General features: G+C 36.7%; 2 protein-coding genes across 3 annotated transcripts in view; one reads left to right on the plus strand and one right to left on the minus strand.

Moving 5' to 3' along the window:
- LOC137235618 (uncharacterized) overlaps positions 1-21731 on the plus strand; it is a 200563-nt gene that overhangs the window by 66075 nt on the left and 112757 nt on the right. The window lies entirely within an intron of this gene.
- Positions 1-21731, minus strand: part of Med (Smad/Smad4 homolog Medea) — an 85648-nt gene that overhangs the window by 20138 nt on the left and 43779 nt on the right. For both annotated transcript variants that reach the window (XM_067758512.1, XM_067758511.1), the window contains exon 3: positions 505-847. In XM_067758512.1, the coding sequence (XP_067614613.1) occupies positions 505-847 (343 nt within the window). The remainder of the gene's footprint in view (positions 1-504; positions 848-21731) is intronic.

Below are 21731 nucleotides of genomic sequence, written 5' to 3' on the forward strand. Positions count from 1 at the left end.
GTTTGCAGTGCAATGACCGCTTGCACAAAATCCTGAACTCCCTTAATAAATTTTGTTAGAGAATATTTTCAAAAATTCAAATTTTATACGGCCGGCTTAGAGTGCAAATCTGCTAACCAAGATAAAAAGGATTGTTAGATGGCAGGCAAACAACTTTTTAAAATTTTTATTAAATGCATAGGAAGCGTACTCATCATAAAGTTGATTTACTTTGCGCGTGCCCAATAACTGATGTTACTACTTTTATGCCTGGCTGATCCAAAAGCTCCTGCTCTATCAAACTGCATCAAAAAGCCTTTTTTGGAATTTGGTACTTAGCAGGTTTGCACTTTTAGCAGACGATATGAAACTTATCAAATGATCACCTTTTCAACGACTAATTATGTACAATTCGACTTTTCTCAACAATAATACATATATTTGAAAAGTGACTCGAACTTTTTCATTTGACAAATGTGTTCACGCTTACAAATATAGTTCAAATAGATAAAAATATAATCATACCTGGTCCCTGTGGATATCCATAGCCCGGACCAACTAATTGTGATGGGTGATGTTGTATGGTGCCAATGTCATTCCCATCAATATCCATGCCGCCCACTAACGGACCAGCCGAGTATTCATCCTTAACTAAACGACTTGGTCCAGATTGCAAACTTAATCCGGATAAATCAATGCCAGGTGACACAACACGTTCATAATGATACGGATTAACGCACACGGAATCGCATTTGAGATCAAAAGCGTATGCGCAATATTTAACATGTTTCAGTTCGTTTTTATGTAAATCTGGCCAACGCCAAATGCGAGCGTAAATGACATGTGGGAAGCCTTTGCGACCGGCGACCTGTTTGAAGAAATTAAGTGATTATATTCAGCACTTGCAATTGTTTAAGTAAATAAGTTTTCTTGTAATAAAATGGGAAACACTTTTTACAGAGCTCACAGAAGGAGAGAAATAGTAAAGTAAGTAAACCCCTAATCCGGCTGTGGTAGAGTTGGGGATATACGCTTTGGCAACTATGCCAGATGTTGAAAGCTTTAAATTTGACAAGGAGTCAATGTTTTATTATATGATTGTATTGTGACGAATATTAGCATCACTAAACTGTTAGTAAATAATAACACAACAACAAAAACATGAAGCAGCCACTCTTATGTACATGTACACATTAAAGCTAGCAACACTTACATATGTAGAAGGCGACGAAGAGCTATCTCACACACACAGATGTGGTCATCAGCCCGAGTAGTTACTCACACATGCACACGCATATGGTTATAAACTATAAATATGCATGTACTCATATAACTAATTACCTAGCAAAATATACAAGAGTTCTAGAAGGTGAAACGTCTAGACCTTTGAAGAAATATGCGAACGAAGCAACGGAGAGTATAAAAGCAGCGCAAGCTGAACAATCAGTAAGCATTTTTGATTTAAGCACGCTATTACTTACTTACTTAGTTGGCGCTTAACCGTCTAAACGGTTATGGCCGTCCAACAAGGCGCGCCAGTCGCTCCTTCGCTCCGCCAACCGGCGCCAATTGGTCACACCAAGGGAGTTTAAATCGTTTTCCACCTGGTCCTTCCAACGGAGTGGGGGCCGCCCTCTACCTCTGCTTCCACACGCTATTGGTTCTGAAGTATAATTGTGAAGTACTACTCCCGAAGTAATCTAAATAAAGACCAGTTTGCAATACTGAATATTTGAGTGATTTATTCAATAGTTTAGCGATCCGAACGTTAGCAGGTTTCAAATAAGCGGAATTTTCCTAAATTCGTTACAATATGCTCAGCTGCCAGCTTGAGCAACAAAGTTGGAGTTGAGGTCTAGCTCATATATGGGTTATCAGTTTTGCAAATTTAAATCGTACATTTCCTGTAGATGTTGCTTTTCAAATTTTACCGAACCATTTTTTCGACTTTTTTACACTATCAATAAAAGTTTGTGTTTAACCCTTTTTGCACATTTTTAACAGAAATCTTGTTTTGGTAATACATAATTGTATCAAATTTCGTTATGAATAGTCAATTATTTTCCGAATTACAGACCGCTAACCATAAAAATAGTACATATGTGTCTGTGAAATTTAAAAATGAGTCCCCAACTGAAGGAGTCAACTTTGTTAAATTTCTACATATCTATTGGTCTAGCCATAATTCTTACACAGACGACTGCACAAAAATTACAACGGATCCGGGCCCTTCGACAGGTAAGCTTTGCTCCAAAATAAATAGCTATAGTTTCTCCGGTTTTTCACATAACGTGACACTATCTGAATACACCTACAGCCACATAGTTCATGTCGTGGACTTCGTAGATGATAAAACAATTGAATGTATTCTTCTTATTCTTGTAGAGATAATGACACTCCCCAAAGATTGAAGGGAGTATTATCGATCCTGATGTTCCTTTGCCGGATATATGTAGATCCGGTACGTTCCGGTAGCAAGCGACATTAAGGTACTAACCGACAATCTCGGGAACGATTCGATATGACCACATTGACTTCTAGGACATCCGATTTAATTATCAAATTTGAAAATTGTTGGTATGAATGTTGAAAAAATTCCTCCTCCTTATGAGAATCCTTTGTTGAGCTGATTAGCTTTGATGAGTTAAAAATTCCTTTTCCTTATAGGAATTGTTGATTGAAGAATTAATCTTTAGTTGGTAATTTTAAAATTCCTCTTCCTTACGGGAATCGTTTATTGAGGTATTTAGCTGCCAGTTCGCCAAGGATCTATGATCCTTTTATATTGGTTTAAATTTATGGCATCCCCACGTTGGGCGCCAAATAAAAAAGATTATATTTTAAAATAAAAACTTATTTTTTATTAAACGATCTCAATTCAAGTCTTTCAAAACATACAATAGAAAAATTCATTGCATACTGATTTACAATTTAATGAGTAAGAACAGTTACAGTAGGTGCCTATTTCTTTAATATAGCCAAGAAGCCAACAATGATCATTAACTTATACATACAGTCACAAAACTGTTTCTCAATTCTTTCAGGTGCAGCTCAGCTCATTCTCAATTTCTTCTCTCGCATGTAGTTGCCACACTTGATTGTTTCGAACAAGACTTGTAGTACAAATGTTTGGCGTAACATTTTAAAAAGAGAACTTGTAAGTTATAGAAAAGTAAAGAATCAAATCGCTTGAAGGTAATTCACCACTGGAGTAAAATTTACATGTAATTCGGAAAAGTTTAATTTTCGTAACACTTGTAGTGAAAAAATTCCCTTTTTTAATACATAGCGACACATTTGGCAACGCCATTGCTGACAATGCAAGATGTGTCATTGTGAATGGTGCACTCTGTAAGAAAGAGTAAGAAACATGTTCAATCGTATTTGAATTAGTCAGCTATTGTAATACAATGTATAAGACAGTATGCAAAGTATGTTTCATATTGTAACGAATTTACTGCAATTCCCCTTATTTGCAATCTTCTGCTAACGTTCGTATCGCTAAATTGTTGAATAAATAACTCCAATATTGAATAATGGAAAAATGGCCTTTATTAAAGTACTTCACAATAACACTTATACTTTGCAACGAATAGCTTGCTTAATAACCAAACTGATTGATAGCTCAAATGAAACTCACTCTCAAAATAATACTGCTATGGCTCACTAGATAGCGTCTTAATCGAAACTGCTTGATAGTTCAAATCAAACTGAATTCCAGCGCCTCTACAATTGCTGCCTTATATACTCTCTGATTTCAACGTTCGCATCTTCTAGGCGCTTCCAGAATCTACTAGTTGCCATCAGCTCTCAAACTTCTCAGCTGTAACTACAATTGCACGATTTTATAGCTTTTCTCATTGCATACTTTCAGGAGTATCTCAGATATATGCATGTGTTTGTGCATTGACTCTCCGCTGCTCGTATACGTACATGGTACATATGTGTAGACGCAATTATTGTTTCGTTTATGTAGATACATAATGATTAAATTATTGATGTGAATTCACGTCACTGCTTAGCATCGGCCTAGAGATAGCAGCACCGCTTAGGTTTGCTAATATTCGTAGCACCGCCCTCCACCTAAGTCCGATCGTCCAGATCAGACCAATCTCTCGATCTAAACGCTGCTAGCATCGCCAAATGTACCACTCTTCTATTTCGTGATTTCCCAATTGCTTGTGTGCGGTAGATGACATTACTGATCGTCTTCACAATTCTGGTACGGGCCTTCCCAACTGCACCGATATTTGGATGGAACACCTTTCCGCCGGTGAGGGTTGTATAGCAGTACCAAATCTCCCTCCCGGAAACCTTCCGAATTATTTTCCTTGTCGTACCTGTGTTTCATCTTACTACTAATTATCCTGGATCGTTACCTCGCACTCTGTTGCTTGGCCAATGAACTACTTCGTAGAGCTTGCACTTGACGGATTGGCTTCGCATAATCAGTATCGTTCCCACGTTTCACAACAGTAGTGCGCTCCGGCTTGAACTACCCTCGCATTCGTTCTCGGAAATTCGTTGCTTCGTTTTCCTGCATCTTTTAGGTTTTGCCAATGCCAGTGTTTCTCTCGCAGGTACTTTTGATTTTGCTTTATTTGGCCCATTCGACCTATTAACCTTTGCCTTTGACTTCCGTGGTTTTTGTCGAGTCTTCTCCACCAGTACTCGATTACTACTGAATCCTTTCTGCAAACTGAAGTTAAGTGGTATATCCTGGTTCTTGTAACGCATCACCCTTTTCTGCATATCGATCTTGATGTCATGGTCAACCAAGAAGTCCACTCCCAATATGACTTCATCAACGATCTCCGCCACAACGAATTTGTGTAAAACCATGACCTTCCCAATTAAGACTTCACAGATCACTTCTCCCCGGACTTGGGTATACTCGCCAGTGACCGTACGCAACCTCGCTCCAGGTAATGACTTTACTCTCCTGTAGACCAAATCAGATTGAATCAAGGAATGAGATGCGCCCGTATCTACAGTCAGTACATGTTCTTTACCATCCACATTCCCTCTGACGGTGAGACTGCTCGATTTTCTACCAATTTGCAACACAGATATCACAGGGCATTCAATAGCTGGATCTAGCTCTCGATCTCTACCTCTTACTCGCTCTTGCTCATCTCCTCCAGCTTTGCATTTACGGCCACCCACATTGTTGGAACTATTAGGACCAAGATCGCAATGACGTGCAATGTGACCGGACTTCCCGCATTTGAAGCATTTGGAGCATTTGATAACTTTTTCACTCCGCTTTTGCGATCCTTTCAGCGCCTCCAATATTGCGTCTACCCACTCTGGCCTTTCTACTTCCACACGGCGTGCTTTGAAAACTGGCTTACACAGAAGCGACGCTGTTTCCTGAATAAGAGCTTGTGACACCGTTTCTGCGAATGTTGGCTTTGGGTTTGCGTATGTAGCTCGCTTTGTTTCAGCGTTCCGTATGCCGTTTATAAAGCTCTGAATCTTTACCCTTTCAGTGTATTCCACGGGTGCGTCCACATTCGCTAAATGTGCTAGCCTTTCAATATCCGACGCAAACTCTTGCAATGTTTCACCAGGCCTCTGGAAGCGGTTCAGCAACTCCATTTGGTATATCTGTCTCCTATGCTCAGTTCCGTATCGTCTCTCTAGAGCGCCCATTAATGCTTCATAACAGTTCCGTTCGCCCTCTGGAATGGTTTGTAAAATCTCAGCTGCAGGCCCTTTCAACGCCATGAATAGTGCAGCAACTTTATTTTCCTCACTGCAGTTGTTCCCTGCTGCAGTCTTCTCAAACTGAATCTTAAACACCTGGAAAGGAACAGAGCCGTAAAAAGATGGAGTTTTTCCCTTCGTATTGCTTGCTGAAACAACTGGGCGAAATAGTTGCAACTCCTGTGTACGACCTCTCAATGTTTCAATCTCGGCATCGATTTTGTTCTCAAGTTGCAAAATTTTTGTGTCTTGCGCCTCCATCTTCGAAGAAATATGTCCTTCTTGCTCTTCCAGTTGTGCAGAGATCTGCGCTGATATTTGTGCCGACATTTCGGACATTCGTGCCTCTTGTGCTTCAATCTTCGATGTTATACGGTTCTCCTGCGATTCCAGTTGAGATGCTGTACGTGTCTCCTGTGATTCCATCTGTGATGACATATACGTTTTCTGTTCTTCCAGTTGAGTTTCCATCTTGGATGTTATACGTGTCTCTTGTGATTCCAATTGTGATGACATGTTGGTAGATATTTGTGATGACATTTCGGACATTTGTGCCGATATTGCAGCCAATATCATGTTCAGGTCTGTGTTCGCCATTGTCTGCGGTGTTTCATTTTTCTCCTCCAATTTTTTTTTTCTCATCGCCATCAAGATGAAAGTCATACTCTTCCACATCAATTCCTTCTAATTCCATTGCCTCTCTTAGTCGTACCTGAAGTTCGAGTTTAATGCCGGTTGTATTCAATCCACGGCTCTCCAACTCCTTCAGTTTCTGGATCTTCAATTCACTTAACTTTGCCATGTTCTTGTTGTCCTCTGGAATTTATTCAACAATTCCTCTTCTGACACCAATTGTTACGAATTTACTGCAATTCCCCTTATTTGCAATCTTCTGCTAACGTTCGTTTCGCTAAATTGTTGAATAAATAACTCCAATATTGAATAATGGAAAAATGGCCTTTATTAAAGTACTTCACAATAACACTTATACTTTGCAACGAATAGCTTGCTTAATAACCAAACTGATTGATAGCTCAAATGAAACTCACTCTCAAAATAATACTGCTATGGCTCACTAGATAGCGTCTTAATCGAAACTGCTTGATAGTTCAAATCAAACTGAATTCCAGCGCCTCTACAATTGCTGCCTTATATACTCTCTGATTTCAACGTTCGCATCTTCTAGGCGCTTCCAGAATCTACTAGTTGCCATCAGCTCTCAAACTTCTCAGCTGTAACTACAATTGCACGATTTTATAGCTTTTCTCATTGCATACTTTCAGGAGTATCTCAGATATATCCATGTGTTTGTGCATTGACTCTCCGCTACTCGTATACGTACATGGTACATATGTGTAGACGCAATTATTGTTTCGTTTATGTAGATACATAATGATTGAATTATTGATGTGAATTCACGTCACTGCTTAGCATCGGCCTAGAGATAGCAGCACCCCTTAGTTTTGCTAATATTCGTAACAATATAAATGAAATATAAAAATAACGAATGGCAATACTGCCATCGGCATTTTTATATATTGCACCACAATTAATGTATTCTTGGCAACCAAAAACTGCTGCTATCTCTAAGCCGATGCTAAGCAGTGACGCGAATTCACATCAATAATTCAATCATTATGTATCTACATAAACGAAACAATAATTGCGTCTACACATATATACCATGTACGTATACGAACAGCGGAGAGTCAATGCACAAACACATGCATATATCTGAGATACTCCTGAAAGTATGCAATGAGAAAAGCTATAAAATCGTGCCATTGTAGTTACAGCTGAGAAGTTTGAGAGCTAAAGGCAACTAATACATTCTGGAAGCGCCTAGAAGATGCGAACGTTGAAATCAGAGAGTATAATATAAGGCAACAAATGTAGAGGCGCTGGAATTCAGTTTGAGTTGAGCTATCAAGCAGTTATTGATTACGCACGCAATCTGGCGGCCAATAGTAGAGTTTCATTTGAACTATCAAACAGCTTGGTTGTTAAGCAAGCTAGTTGCAAAGTATAAGTGTTATTGTGAAGTACTTTAATAAAGGCCATTTTTCCATTATTCAATATTGGAGTTATTTATTCAACAGTTTAGCGATACGAACCTAGCAAAAGGGCAAATAAGAGGATTTGCAAGTAAATTCGTTACAATTGGTGTCAGAAGACGAATTGTTGAATAAATTCCAGAGGACAACAAGGACATGGCAAAGTTCAGTGAATTGAAGATCCAGCAACTAAAGAAGGAGTTGTAGAGCCGTGGATTGAATACAAGCGGCGTTAAACTCGAACTTCAGGCACGGCTACGAGAGGCAATGGAAGCAGAAGGAATTGATGTGGACGAGTATGTCTTTTATTCTGATGGGGACGAGACAACAGCAAAAATTGAAGAGAAAAATGAAACACCCCAGACAATGGCGAACACAGACCTGGGGGGCTACTCTGTATTGCGATGCGAATGGAAATTTTTTCGCATTTGCCTTATCGACACTCTGTAACTCAACTATCGCAACTGACATTTGACATTTTCGGATTTGCTTTTTCCCTTTCGCATTCATTTTTCCCTTTCGAATTGCGTACACTCTGTATTGCGAAAGCGAATGTGAATTGCTCTGTAAATTCGAATCTGTCTTCCTACAACAAAACTCAGTCGCGCGGCAAAAAAAATGTAAGTTTTTACCAAAAACTGAGAGCTACAAGAATGCCGACTAAAGCTGGAGAAAGAAAGGTCCCTTTACCAGCAAACAGCAGACAATAAAAAATGAAGATGAAGCTAACCAAACTAGAACTACAAAAGGAGGTCCTAGCTGTTGAAGCAAGTACCAACGAGTTGATCTCTAGCTCAAAGCGACAGGCACAGTAAACCAAAAGAGGTGTTGTTTCACTATGTATATATACTAATAAGACCGTACCTATTTATAAAAAAATATGTGATTTTACAAAAATGATGCTAAATTTAATATTAATTACCAAATAATTAACCAAATGAATATAAAAGACTGTATAAATATATAATATAAGATTGTATAAACGTATGTGATAATGTGTACAATGTTGAATGAAAAAGTCAGTACGGTTTATTTAATTTAATGACGTAAATTTATTGAAGTGAATTTAATTTTGATTTAATTGAATGATTTTATGTTTAATTTAACTAAATATATTTACATATATATATTACGTTAAAAAATGAAAAAATATTGTACCTTTTAATTTGAACCATACATACATATATGTATGTATTTACATTAAAAAATGAAAATTAAAAAGTTAAAAAAAAATGTACCTTTTAATGCCATAAGTGTATATGTGAACATGTGCGAATTTATTTTAATTTAATATTTTTATGTTTTGTATTCATTTTTTTACATCAAACATGTTTAAATTCACGTACATTTGTATACATATGTGTATGTAAAAACTATTTCAAAATACATGAACAAAAATAATTGAACAATTCATATATTTTATTTCGCCGTGTGGCGATCTTGACCAATCAAGTGTTGATACGCCCCCTGGCCAAGAAACTTCAATGTGCTCGACAACTTTAAAATGTTTGGAACTGCGGTTGACCTTTTTGGGCTCTTGAGTTCGGCGTTTATGCTATCTAGCACATATAAAAATGCGTCCTTATTCAGGCGGAAATTTTGAACAAAACTAAACACAAAAAATAAACTTTCTATAGGTCACAAACTTACAAATTCATAGATTTTGCATACCTATTATCACTAAGGTTCATTATATTGGAGCTATCACGAATAATTCGTCTTTCAATGCGCTCCTCGTTTGTGCCATCCCACAGTGCCACTGAATCCATTTTATACACTTTTAAATCTTTATTGCAACTATTCACCCCTATTATGGTTGTCAACGTCAACTGTCGCTTCGTATCAATATCAACATCACGTCGTATCAATATCAACGTCGCGTCAATACAATTCTGGTATTTACTTCGTCAATGTATTGACGTTGACGTGTTATCGATAATTTCAAAGCAAAACTACGATCCTTATACTTTTGACAATTGTTTATTTACAATTTGTTGTGCATAAAAAGTGTTTAAGTTTTGTTTAAAGATTTAAAGATGTTTTTTTACGAAAGTTCGAGCTCAAGCGATGAGGAGAGGAAGGAGATGTTGCTCCTCAGAAGAAGCGAAATGCGCCAAAGATCTCAAATATTCAATTTGCCAGATACGAAGTGAGTACCATAACTGCTCATTGCAATTTCTATTAGTGCACAAGCGAAAATTACACGCTAAATATAAAGAACTTCTTTCTAAACTTTTGTGAAGATATAGTGGATGATTAAATTTCCCATTAGTACACCAAAAACGATTCTACATCCTAGAGCGGTGTGTACTAATGGAAAATATAATCGAATTGTTAGATGTTTGCTAAATTGATTCAACCACCTTTCATGTTTATGTTTAATTTATTTCAGATTTGTTGATTATTTTCGGCTAAGCAAAGAAGCTTTCAAATTCGTTCTGGAGAAAATCGTCCATCCATCAATGAAAGTAGCGAAGCGAACAACAATAATTTCTATTTGTTATTTTCATTTTTTTATCCATTTTCCTAAATTAAATAAAAGCTAAACAAATAAAGTGTGTAAAAAGGTATAATTCAGAATTATTTTACCAAATTTTTACAGCAGAATATTTAATTGAGCGCTTGTCGTCACCAAAAACTGTGTTGACAGATTTTATGTTGACACGCGTCAATAGAATATCAATATTGTTGTAGTCAATACCAAAAAAGCATCAACAGCTGTCAATAGTTATCGACATTGACAACGCCGATACCATTTCATGAGCGTCGACACTATTTTTGAACATATTGACTTGATATTGACAACCGTAATATGGGTGATTAATTTAAAACAAAAGCCGAATTGAACGCGTTCCTAATCGCAACATGCAATTGTTTATTTTTTTTACTTTATTTGTTTTGTTCTTACATTCTTTGACATCTTCTAGCAGTAATGCCAACCCACACAGGAAAATACGCAAACAGCAAAAAGGCAACACTGTTAGCAATGCTATAGCAATACAGAGTACCATTTGCTTATTGACTCGGATTTGACAATCGCATCGAATTCGTTTTCGAATCGCAGAACAGAGTAGCCCCCCTGAACATAATATTGGCTGCAATATCCAAAAGTCCGAAATGTCATCACAAATATCTACCAACATGTCGTCACAATTGGCATCCCAACTGGAATCGCAAGACAGAAATAACATCTCAACTGGCATCTCAACTGGAATCCCAGGAGAACCGTATAACATCAAAGATTGAAGCACAAGAAACGCGTATTTCGGAAATGTCAGCACAAATTTCAGCACAGATATCATCTCAGATCTCCACACAACTAGAGGAACAGGAAGTCCGTATATCATCTAAACTGGAAGCGCATATGGAAGAAAAACTAACCCAGTTTCATGCAGGCTTCAGTGGTCGACAGGATAAAGTCGAGGCCGAGGTGGATGCTTTGAGAGGACGTATCGAGCAGTTACAACTAAATCGTCCAGCAATTTCAGCGAGTAATCCAAAGGTAAAAACACCATCCTTTGATGGTTCTGTTCCTTTCCAGGTCTTTAAGCTACAATTTGAGAAGACCGCAACAGTGAACAACTGGAATGCTGAAGATAAAGTTGCTGCACTCTTCGTAGCATTGAAAGGACCAGCTGCCGAAATCTTACAGACGATTCCAGAGTACGAAAGTAACAGTTATGAAGCATTGATGGCTGCTGTAGAACGACGTTATGGAAGCGAGCATAGAAAACAGATATTCCAAATTGAGTTGCAAAACCGCTACCAAAAAGCAAATGAGACATTGCAGGAGTGTGCTTCAGATATTGAAAGGTTGGCTCATCTCGCAAATGCGGATGCACCCGTGGAATACACCGAGAGGGTAAAAATCCAGAGTTTTATAAATGGCATACGGGACGTAGAAACGAAGCGAGCGACATATGCAAACCCAAAACCCACATTCGCAGAAACGGTATCCCATGCACTGACTCAAGAAACAGCGTCGCTTTTGAGTAAACCAGCATACAAAGCTCATCGCGTGGAAGTGGAAAGGCCAGAGTGGGTAGACGCAATATTGGAGGCGCTGAAAGGATCGCAAAAGCCGAGTGAAAGAGTTATCAAATGCTTCAAATGCGGGAAGCCCGGTCACATTGCACGTCATTGCGATCTTGGTCCTAATAGTTCCAACAATGTGGGTGGCCGTAAATGCAAAGCTGGAGGAAATGAGCAAGAGCGTGTCGGATGTAAAGAACGAAAACTTGCCCCGGCTATTGAATGTCCTGTGATATCTGTGTCGCAAATTGGAAGTAAATCGAGCAGTCTTGCCGTCGAAGGAAAGCTGGATGGCAAGGAGCGTGCACTGTCTGTAGATACGGGCGGATCTCATTCCTTGATCCGATCTGACTTGGTCAACAGGAGAGTAAAACCGTTACCTGGAGCAAGGTTGCGTACGGTCACTGGCGAGTATAACCAAGTCCAGGGAGAAGTGATATGTGAAGTCTTGATTGGTAAGGTCACGGTTCTACACAACATCGTTGTGGCGAAGATCGTTGAGGAAGTCATATTGGGAATGGACTTCTTAGTTGACCATGACATCAAGATCGATATGTAGAAAAGGGTGATGCGTTATAAGAACCAGGATATACCAATTAACTTCAGTTTGCAGAGAGGATTCAGTAGTAATCGAGTACTGGTGGAGAAGACTCGACAAAAACCACGGAAGTCAAAGGCAAAGGTTAATAGGTCGAATTGGCCAAATAAAGCAAAATCAAAAGTACCTGCGAGAGAAACACTGGCATTGGCAAAACCTAAAAGACGCAGGAAAACGAAGCAACGAATTTCCGAGAAAGAATGCGAGGGTAGTTTCAAGCCGGAGCGCACTACTGTTGTGAAACGTGGGAACGATACTGATTATGCGAAGCCAATTCGTCAAGTGCAAGCTCTACGAAGTAGTTCATTGGCCAAGCAACAGAGTGCGAGGGAACGATCCAGGATAATTAGTAGTAAGATGAAACACAGGTACGACAAGGAAAATAATTCGGAAGGTTTCCGGGAGGGAGATTTGGTACTGCTATACAACCCTCACCTGCGCAAAGGTGTTCCATCCAAATATCGGTGCAGTTGGGAAGGCCCGTACAAAGTTGTGAAGAAGATCAGTGACACCATCCACCGCATACAAACCACTGGGAAACCACGGAGTAGAAAAGTGGTACATCTGAAGATGCTAGCGGCGTTTAGATCGGGAGATTTGTCTGATCGGGACGATCAGACTTAGGTGGAGGGCAGTGTTACGAATATTAGCAAAACTAGCTATCTCTAAGCCGATGCTAAGCAGTGACGCGAATTCACATCAATAATTCAATCATTATTTATCTACATAAACGAAACAATAATTGCGTCTACACCAGCTACAGCCAAAACATATACAATCACATATTGCGGTTCTGCTGGACAATGAGAGACTGAAGAGAACAAGTCGCTCACGCGTCTAAAAAATCAATGTTGCCAACGTATTGCAATCGAAAAAATTCATGGTTTAATTGTGGAAGGAAAAATGGACTTTTAAATATTAGTAGTAATGGTGAAATTGTATTGATTAATAGCCACTTACCCATTTTAAGTACTTTAATTAATTGATATTTACCTAATATTTTAATTTTGAAAAGGGATTTTTATATGTTGCAATTTGACGTATAGCTAAACTGTTTGTAGAACGGGTCCAACAGTTGCGATTTGGAATGCGCCCATTGTAAAAAGTCTTGGAAATGGCGGGTGCAAAAAAGTGAAAGTGAAGTTATTGGTGAAAAAGTATGTATTCCTTATTACCCGAACTTACTCTATGTATGAAAAGCCAAATTGATGTTACCGAAAATTTTTTTTGTTATTTTTAGCTTTGAGAATCAACAAAAAAACAACAACAAGTTAATAATAAAGAAATAAATATTTACCGAAGTTTAAAGACAGTTTCAAATATAAAAACTAAAAAAATTCACTTTTAGAGATTAAAAAAAATTAAATGTGAATTTTCCCTCAATATTTTTTTGTTTACTTTAAGGAACTAAATTCGTAAAATTAATTTTTTGCAATTAAGGAAAATAAAAAATTAATTCTTATTTGAATATTTTTTAATTCATTGCAAGTTCTTCAATATTTATATCATTTTCGTATCTATTAATTCTTAAGATATCTTCTAAGTGGTTATCCATTAAATTATGTCTATATTTAGACTTAACTATTTTTAAAAAAGAAAAAAGGACTTCGCAATTATACGTGGCACCAAACATTGAATATAGTTTTAGTATTTCAGACCTTATTTTTGAATAAGACACATCGCTTACTTTTTCCCAAAACTTTAGTCCTGTGCCAAAGGGCAGTGATGGATCGGCTTGCAAAATTTTCAGCTCTTGTTGAATTTCTTGACTGTAATTTTCAATATTGCATGTTAATGGATTGTCGTGAAGATCTATTGCATTTTTGATAATATGGAAATCAATAAATTTTTCAGAAAATTTTTTAATCAAGGTATCAATAATTTCTACAAACTCTGTTAATTTATTTTGAATTGGAAGTTCCGCAAATACTTTTGATGTCCTTGGTAAAAATGTAAAACTTTTGTTAAGAATTTCATTTTTTAACAGTCTGAGCTTATGACCCAATTGATTTGTTGCAGAAACCAGATCAAAAATATGTTTGTTTTTACCTTGTAAAATGAGATTAAATTCATTCAACATGAGTGATATATCACTAAGAAAAGCTAAGTCATATATGAATTCGTAGTTTTTCAAGTGTGAAATCATTTCTGCGCAGTTTTCTGCTAGGCTTTGTTGCAAAAATTGAATAACTTCTTCCCGTAAATCAAAAAGTCGTTGCAAACTTCGCCCGCGACTTAGCCAGCGAACGTTAGTAAACAAAAGCAGATCTCCGTAATCTGCTTCAACCTCTGCCAAAAATTCTTAAAATTTTCTGTTCGTCAATGCGTTGTGTCCTCCCTTTATTCTATTAATTACTTTTATTGCAAAGTCCATTGCATTCATCATATTAAGATGCTTCGAAAATAAAGCGTGTTGAAGTATTACGCAATGGAACGCAGGAACATTAACATTATTTTTTCGTAAAAACCCAACAAACCCTTTATCCCTCCCGGTCATAACCTTAGCACCGTCAGTGCATACTGCACTCAATTTATTTTTATCCACGTTATTGAATACTTGGGTATTTACTGCTTCCCATAAGGTTTTACCATTCACGTGGCTGTGCATTGAAACGAGACATAGAAAATCCTCATGAATTTCAAAATTTTTATTTACTGTCTTCACATAAATTGCAAGTTGGCTTGTACTTAAAATGTCGGTAGTTTCGTCCAGACATATAGAAAAATATAAGCTATCCTGCAATTTCTTCATAACACTGGAATAAATATACCTACTTACTTTTTCCGTTCTGCGAATCATACTTTGCTTCGAAAGTGAAATCTTATCAAATAATTTTCCAAACTCTTCTCCTTCTTTGCCAAATAATTGAAAAATATCTTTACAGAGGTCTTTAAAAAATATTCCGTCTGAATATGGGCGGCATTTTTTTGCTAAAGTTATAGCGACCATATAAGATGCTGCCTTAATTTCCTTACTCCTGTTCCCTTCATTATTGGGACCAATTAGGTTCAACTTGCTCTTGAGCCGTAGAACAAAATTTTCCCTCTCCTTACTACTGAGCTCATAAAATTCATTAGCATGGCATGTATGATAATGGCGTTTGACAAAAAATTTTGTTGCACGCGCAATTTCTTTATGCCACACCATGCATTTTGCTCATCTCTTTCTATTATCAACAACTAAAAAATCTACCTCCCAGTTCATATTAAACATTTTTAATGCGACTTATCACGACTTGTCTGCTCGAAAGTTGCGCATTGAATGAGGAGAAAAACCCTTCCGCGATCACAGCGAGATAGTAAGTATTGGCAACACTGCTTCATACTGATTGGTAATATGTGTGTGAAAGCAGCGCAGTTATCGTACTATACGTATGAAAGCAGAAGAGAAAAATTTGGCACGCGTGCCTATGAAATGGAACACACTGGTCTACACATATGTACCATGTACGTATACGAACAGCGGAGAGCCAATGCACAAACACATGCATATATCTGAGATACTCCTGAAAGTATGCAATGAGAAAAGCTATAAAATCGTGCCATTGTAGTTACAGCTGAGAAGTTTGAGAGCTAAAGGCAACTAGTACATTCTGGAATCGCCTAGAAGATGCGAACGTTGAAATCAGAGAGTATAATATAAGGCAGCAAATGTAGAGGCGCTGGAATTCAGTTTGCGTTGAGCTATCAAGCAGTTATTGATTAAGCACGCAATCTGGCGGCCAATAGTAGAGTTTCATTTGAACTATCAATCAGTTTGGTTGTTAAGCAAGCTAGTTGCAAAGTATAAGTGTTATTGTGAAGTACTTTAATAAAGGCCATTTTTTTATTATTCAATATTGGAGTTATTTATTCAACAGTTTAGCGATACGAACCTAGCAAAAGGGCAAATATGAGGATTTGCAAGTAAATTCGTTACAGTATTTTTATTAAATGTGGATCTGGCGGCCGACACGCAGGTAACCTAACCTAGGTTTTTACATGGCGACCGTGAGGCTGGAGCCTCAGCAGGCAACCGGATTTTTGACGAAGGACTGGTGGTGAGTGTGGAAAGCTTTTTTTTAAATAAGGACAGTCTTTGGCTAGCGGTGAAAAGATAATGTGCGTGGTGTGCGAAAGCAAGGATAAAATGCGTGGTGTTTAATATCAAATTTAATAAAACTAAAATACAATTTTCAACATCAAATTTAATAAAACTAAAATACAATTTTCAATATCAAATTAAATAAACTAAAATACAATTTCTAAACCAAATTTAACAATTTCCTAAATCACATCATTAAAACTACAATTTCTATTCAAATTTAATAAAACCCCAATTTCTAAATCTAATTTAACCAAGTAATAAAGCAAATTTAATAATTTTCTAAATCACAAGCTACAATTCTAATAAAGCTACAATTCTAAACCAAATTCAATATATGTAACTACAATTTCTAAAGCAAACTTAACAAATTTTCTAAATCAAATCCATTAAAACTACAACTTCTAAATACAATTAAATAAAACTGCAATTTCTAAACCTAATTTAACCAAACTACAAATTTCATAAAACTGCAATTTCTAAATCTAATCGACCAAATTAAAGTAGTAACTTGGTAATACCAGCGGGCCTGTACCTAACGGCACTCACATCACGCCACGCCACGCCACGCATAACGGATCGCGAAAAACCACTCCACCCAATACAATGCCATTTTTCACCACCACCAGCAGCGATTCAGACCTGCCTGCGCAGCAGCAGCAGTAACGGAAACTAGCAGCAGCGACAATTAAGTATATATATGTGTATGTATTTAAAATTTTTTTTGCTTACGGTTTTTTCGTTAAACATATATATGTACGTATAAAAAAAATATTAATATTAATAAAATGCAATGCGTTCGCTTTTCATATAATATACTTGTTTCAATAGCATATAATATAAATGTTGGATTTTTGATATTACGGTGGTTTGGGAAAAACCAATTGAATTTTTTTATATATACACGGTGGTTTGTTAAAAACCAATTAACTTTTTCGATATATGCGGTTGTTCCGTTAAAAACCAAGTATTTTTTTTTGAAATATGCGGTGGTCCCGTTAAAAACCAATTAAAATTTTTTTGATACATGCGGTGGTTCCTTTAAAAACCAATTAATTTTTTTGATATATGCGGTGGTATCGCTAAAAACCAATTCAATTTTTTTAGTACGTGCGGTGATTCCGTGAAAACCCAAATTGAGATTTTTTTGAATAAAGCGTGCGTCCGTGATTACATTTTGAGACTTTTACCAATTAATACTTACATACTTTTGAGCCATTTTGAATTCAATTACTTTTTACAGATTTTTCATAAAAGTATACTGCAGTTTCAATTAATTCTTCTAATAAATTGTTAAATATTTCTTTAGCGACTATTCACCTGTAAATCAGTTCCCTTTATACAATTTTTTTTTTCTTTTCCCTCAACACTTCAGCTTCAAATATAAATTCAACATTCAAACAAGTGCTTCATTAATTTCATATGTACAATCTTAGAAGTGGTAAGCAAGTGCAAAAAACTTCAGATTCAGAATCCGATTTCGATAAATCAGCCTCAAGCTACGAAAGTTTAACTTCATCTTCGACCGAAAAAGTCACCAAACAGGAAAATAAACTGTCGTTGTCAGCAGATTTCCCAGGCTTCGAAGATTCTTCCAGTAAAAATTTAACTTCTAATTTAGTTTCAAATCTTAACGATTCAAATAGTGAAATATTAACTTCAACTTCTTCTACTTTAAAGTCAGATCTTAACAATCAAATCATGGCAACACCTGAGGAAAAGAGAATTTTCATTAACACATGTGCTAATTCTATTAGAGAAAACTACAGTGGTGATCCTCTAGCACTTGATTCTTTTATAGACAAAATTGCATTACTTGAACAATTCGCTACTGCAGATTTAACTGATACTTTCATAGCGTTCTTAAAATCAAAACTAGAGGGTAAAGCCCGTGAAGCAATCCCAACACAAGTAACTTCAGTCAATGAAATTAAAACAGCTCTACGTAATAGGATCAAACCGGACAACTCGAAAGTTGTAGCAGGGAGAATTGCAGCGTTGCACGTTAACGGTAACAATTATACAGATTTTGCCAAAAAAGTTGAATATTTAGCTGACTCGCTTGAGCGGTCTCTTATTATTGAAGGGATCACTCAAGCGAAAGCTCATGAAATGGCAGTCGAACGAACTGTTAACGTGTGCCGATTAAATGCAAAATCCAATTTAGTAAAAACCATTTTAGCCTCAACGGCATTTACTGATACGAAAGACGTGGTAGCAAAATTAATTGTAGAACAAAACAACGAAGTAACTGAACGTCAGGTTCTAGCTTTTCGATCACGTGGTAACATTACATTCAGAAATTCACGTGGTAGTTATCGAGGTTTTTACCCAAACCGCGGCTATACTGGTTATAGAAATAATAACAGTTCATTTTCATACAATAGTAACTATAACGGCAACAATAATCAAAGATATAGGAATTATAACGGAAATAGATACCAGAATAACAATAATAATACGCGTTCAAATACAAATCCTAATTCAAACAATAGTAACAATAGAGGTAACAATTCAAGATCGTCCAACGGTAGAGGTAGAAACGCAAACGTTCGCGCTTTAAACGCCAGTGCCCCTCAGGGGCGAACACTGAGGGAGGACGAACTAAGCGAGTAAGCGAACTTCCCTCACCAATAGGCATCTATTGTTTAAATTTAAATTAATCTGATTTCGTTGAATTACAACTTAACGAGTCACAAAAATTTTGTTCTTTCCTAGTAGACACTCAAGCAGACATTTCTTTAATAAAAATATCATGTCTAGACAGAAATATTTCATTAAATACGAACGACATTATTAGCATTACCGGTGTCACTTCTAATTCAGTTTCTACTTTAGGTAAAATTACAGCAAATTTAAATTTTTCAAACTTTTCTATTAAACATACTTTACATGTAGTAAATGAAGACTTTAATATTCCATCCGATGGCATACTGGGTAAAGATTTTCTGAAAATTAACAAATGCATTATTGATTATGAAAGAAATAGTATTTCATTTTGGGTAGGTAATGAAAAAGTCGCGATACCAATCCTGCACGGAACAGAAAGCGACAGTTGTATCATTCCACCAAGATGTGAAATATTCAGACTTTTTGATTTAGGAGATTCATCCGAGCCACTTTTCGTGGACTCGCAGGAAATTGAAAAAGGTGTTTTCACAGCTAGGTGCATTGTTATTTCCAGTAACCCAATAATTAAAGTCATTAACACCACGGATGATGTAAAGTATGTGAAAAGAAAAAGTATTCGGACAGAAAAACTTTCAAACTATAATGTTTATACAATTAACAAGACAGAAACAGAAGACAAACGTACGAAAAAACTTATTTCAATTTTAAAAAATCAAATACCTCAACATGCTCAAAGTAAATTAATTGACCTTTGCATTGATTATGCTGACATTTTCGCTCTTGACACGGACAAAATGACTTTAAATAACTTCTACGAGCGAAAATTAAGATTGACAAACAACGAACCGGTATATGTTAAAAACTATAGATTGCCATACACTCAACGCGAAGAAATAAATCGCCAAGTAAATAAATTGTTAGACAACGATTTGATTGAACCCAGTTATTCGAATTACAATAGTTCTTTGATTGTAGTCCCAAAGAAAGATACTAGTGCGGCAGTTACTCACGAACGTACGTACCAAAAACGTGTCAGTTGACACGACCTATCTTATGAGTGTACAATAGGCCGGGTCGATTTGTGGGGAGGCAAAAAAATCGCCCATTGCTCTGTGAAAATCATATTCTAGGGATCAAAATAAGAAACTTTGCCGAAGGAACCATACCTCTAAAACGAATTCTGATGCCCCCAATTAGGGTCGAACTTTTGGGTAGGGTCAAATTTTGAAAAATCCCACTTTGACCCATTTAGAGTGCTCCAATCGAGTCCAAATGTATGACCGACCCCCACTAACTTTGGAGGCCTGACCCACCGATACCAGTGGCACACCCCCTGGAACCCCCCTGGGGGTTCACCATACAAACATTTCAAAAAATCGCCGGTTTTGCACTTTACATGAAAAAATCAGCGAAATACCTATGTTTTTTCTTTTTGGAGTTTATTTTTCTCTTTAGAAATTTATTTAGTCAGAACATATGTAAATGAAAAAATGAATTTAACTTAGTAATAGAAAAGAAATTAAAAAAAATTATTAGAAATTAGCGTTTTTACAACCCTTTTAAAACCAAGGCATCACTGTGATGCATTTGCATGTCGTAAACATAGTTGTGTGGGTTTTTTATTCAACCGTTTTAAAAAATGAAGGTATCACTGTGACACAATTGCAGATCGTAAAATTGCTTCTGTTGTTTTTTTTAAGCCACCACAAGACACAGCAGGTAGAATTGAAATTACCATTTCGTTCTTATTACTTCGTCTCGTAGACCATATATAACGCAAGAGTTTTTGTGAATGCATTAAGTCGTTGTGAAGAACTCAAAGTGTGATGCTAATTTCAGATAAACAAATATTTCCAAAAAAATAATAAGTGAAGTGACCATTCCAAATCGAAAAGTTTACAATGAATCCACCATCCTCTACACCGCAAGATGAAGCAACTACATCAACAACTATCGAAAACCCAATGAGTCATATACCCAAGCATGATGTTACTGTTTTTGGTGTGTCTACTGATTTAACTGATCTCTTAATTTACCAACCCATCTGGATATCTTGAGATATTATTTTTACTTAAGCGAACGTGCTAAAACAGAACAAAAAAAGTTTTCCCATAAATCATTCACTATTCAAGTACAAGATAAGTTGATTGGAATTTGGGAAAAACTTGGTATGGAAATAATGCTGGAAAAAGTGTATTTAATAAATTGAATAAATTGCTTGACAAGTATCAAGAGCAAATCAAGAGAAGAAACAACACCCAACAATTTACAGAGTATGTAAAATCTCTGGAAAAAATTTTTTACATTGGAACATGTAAATGCGATTTGAAGGCAGCTCCATGTGCATGCGGCTGGGTTCCCGAACGCCTCAAAGAGTTCACGCACGATCAACATAATCAGAGAAGACTAACAATGGATGCATTTATGATGGAAACTGAAGAGCAAGGAGCAACGTCTATGTCATCAATGCCAACATACCAAGATCCCGATGATTTAACATACGCACCGCCACCGGTTCAAGAAGATATGGATAGAAGCACAAGTTCACAATACACAGAGAGATACGATTGTTTTAACTTTGCCTTGGTATGTGACAGATTTGGTGTGTCTGACAGAGTAGCATCAGCATTGGGAACCGCTCTTT

This window comes from Eurosta solidaginis, chromosome 1 (assembly GCF_040869045.1).
Source record: "Eurosta solidaginis isolate ZX-2024a chromosome 1, ASM4086904v1, whole genome shotgun sequence".
Classification (NCBI taxonomy): Eukaryota; Metazoa; Arthropoda; class Insecta; order Diptera; family Tephritidae; genus Eurosta; species Eurosta solidaginis.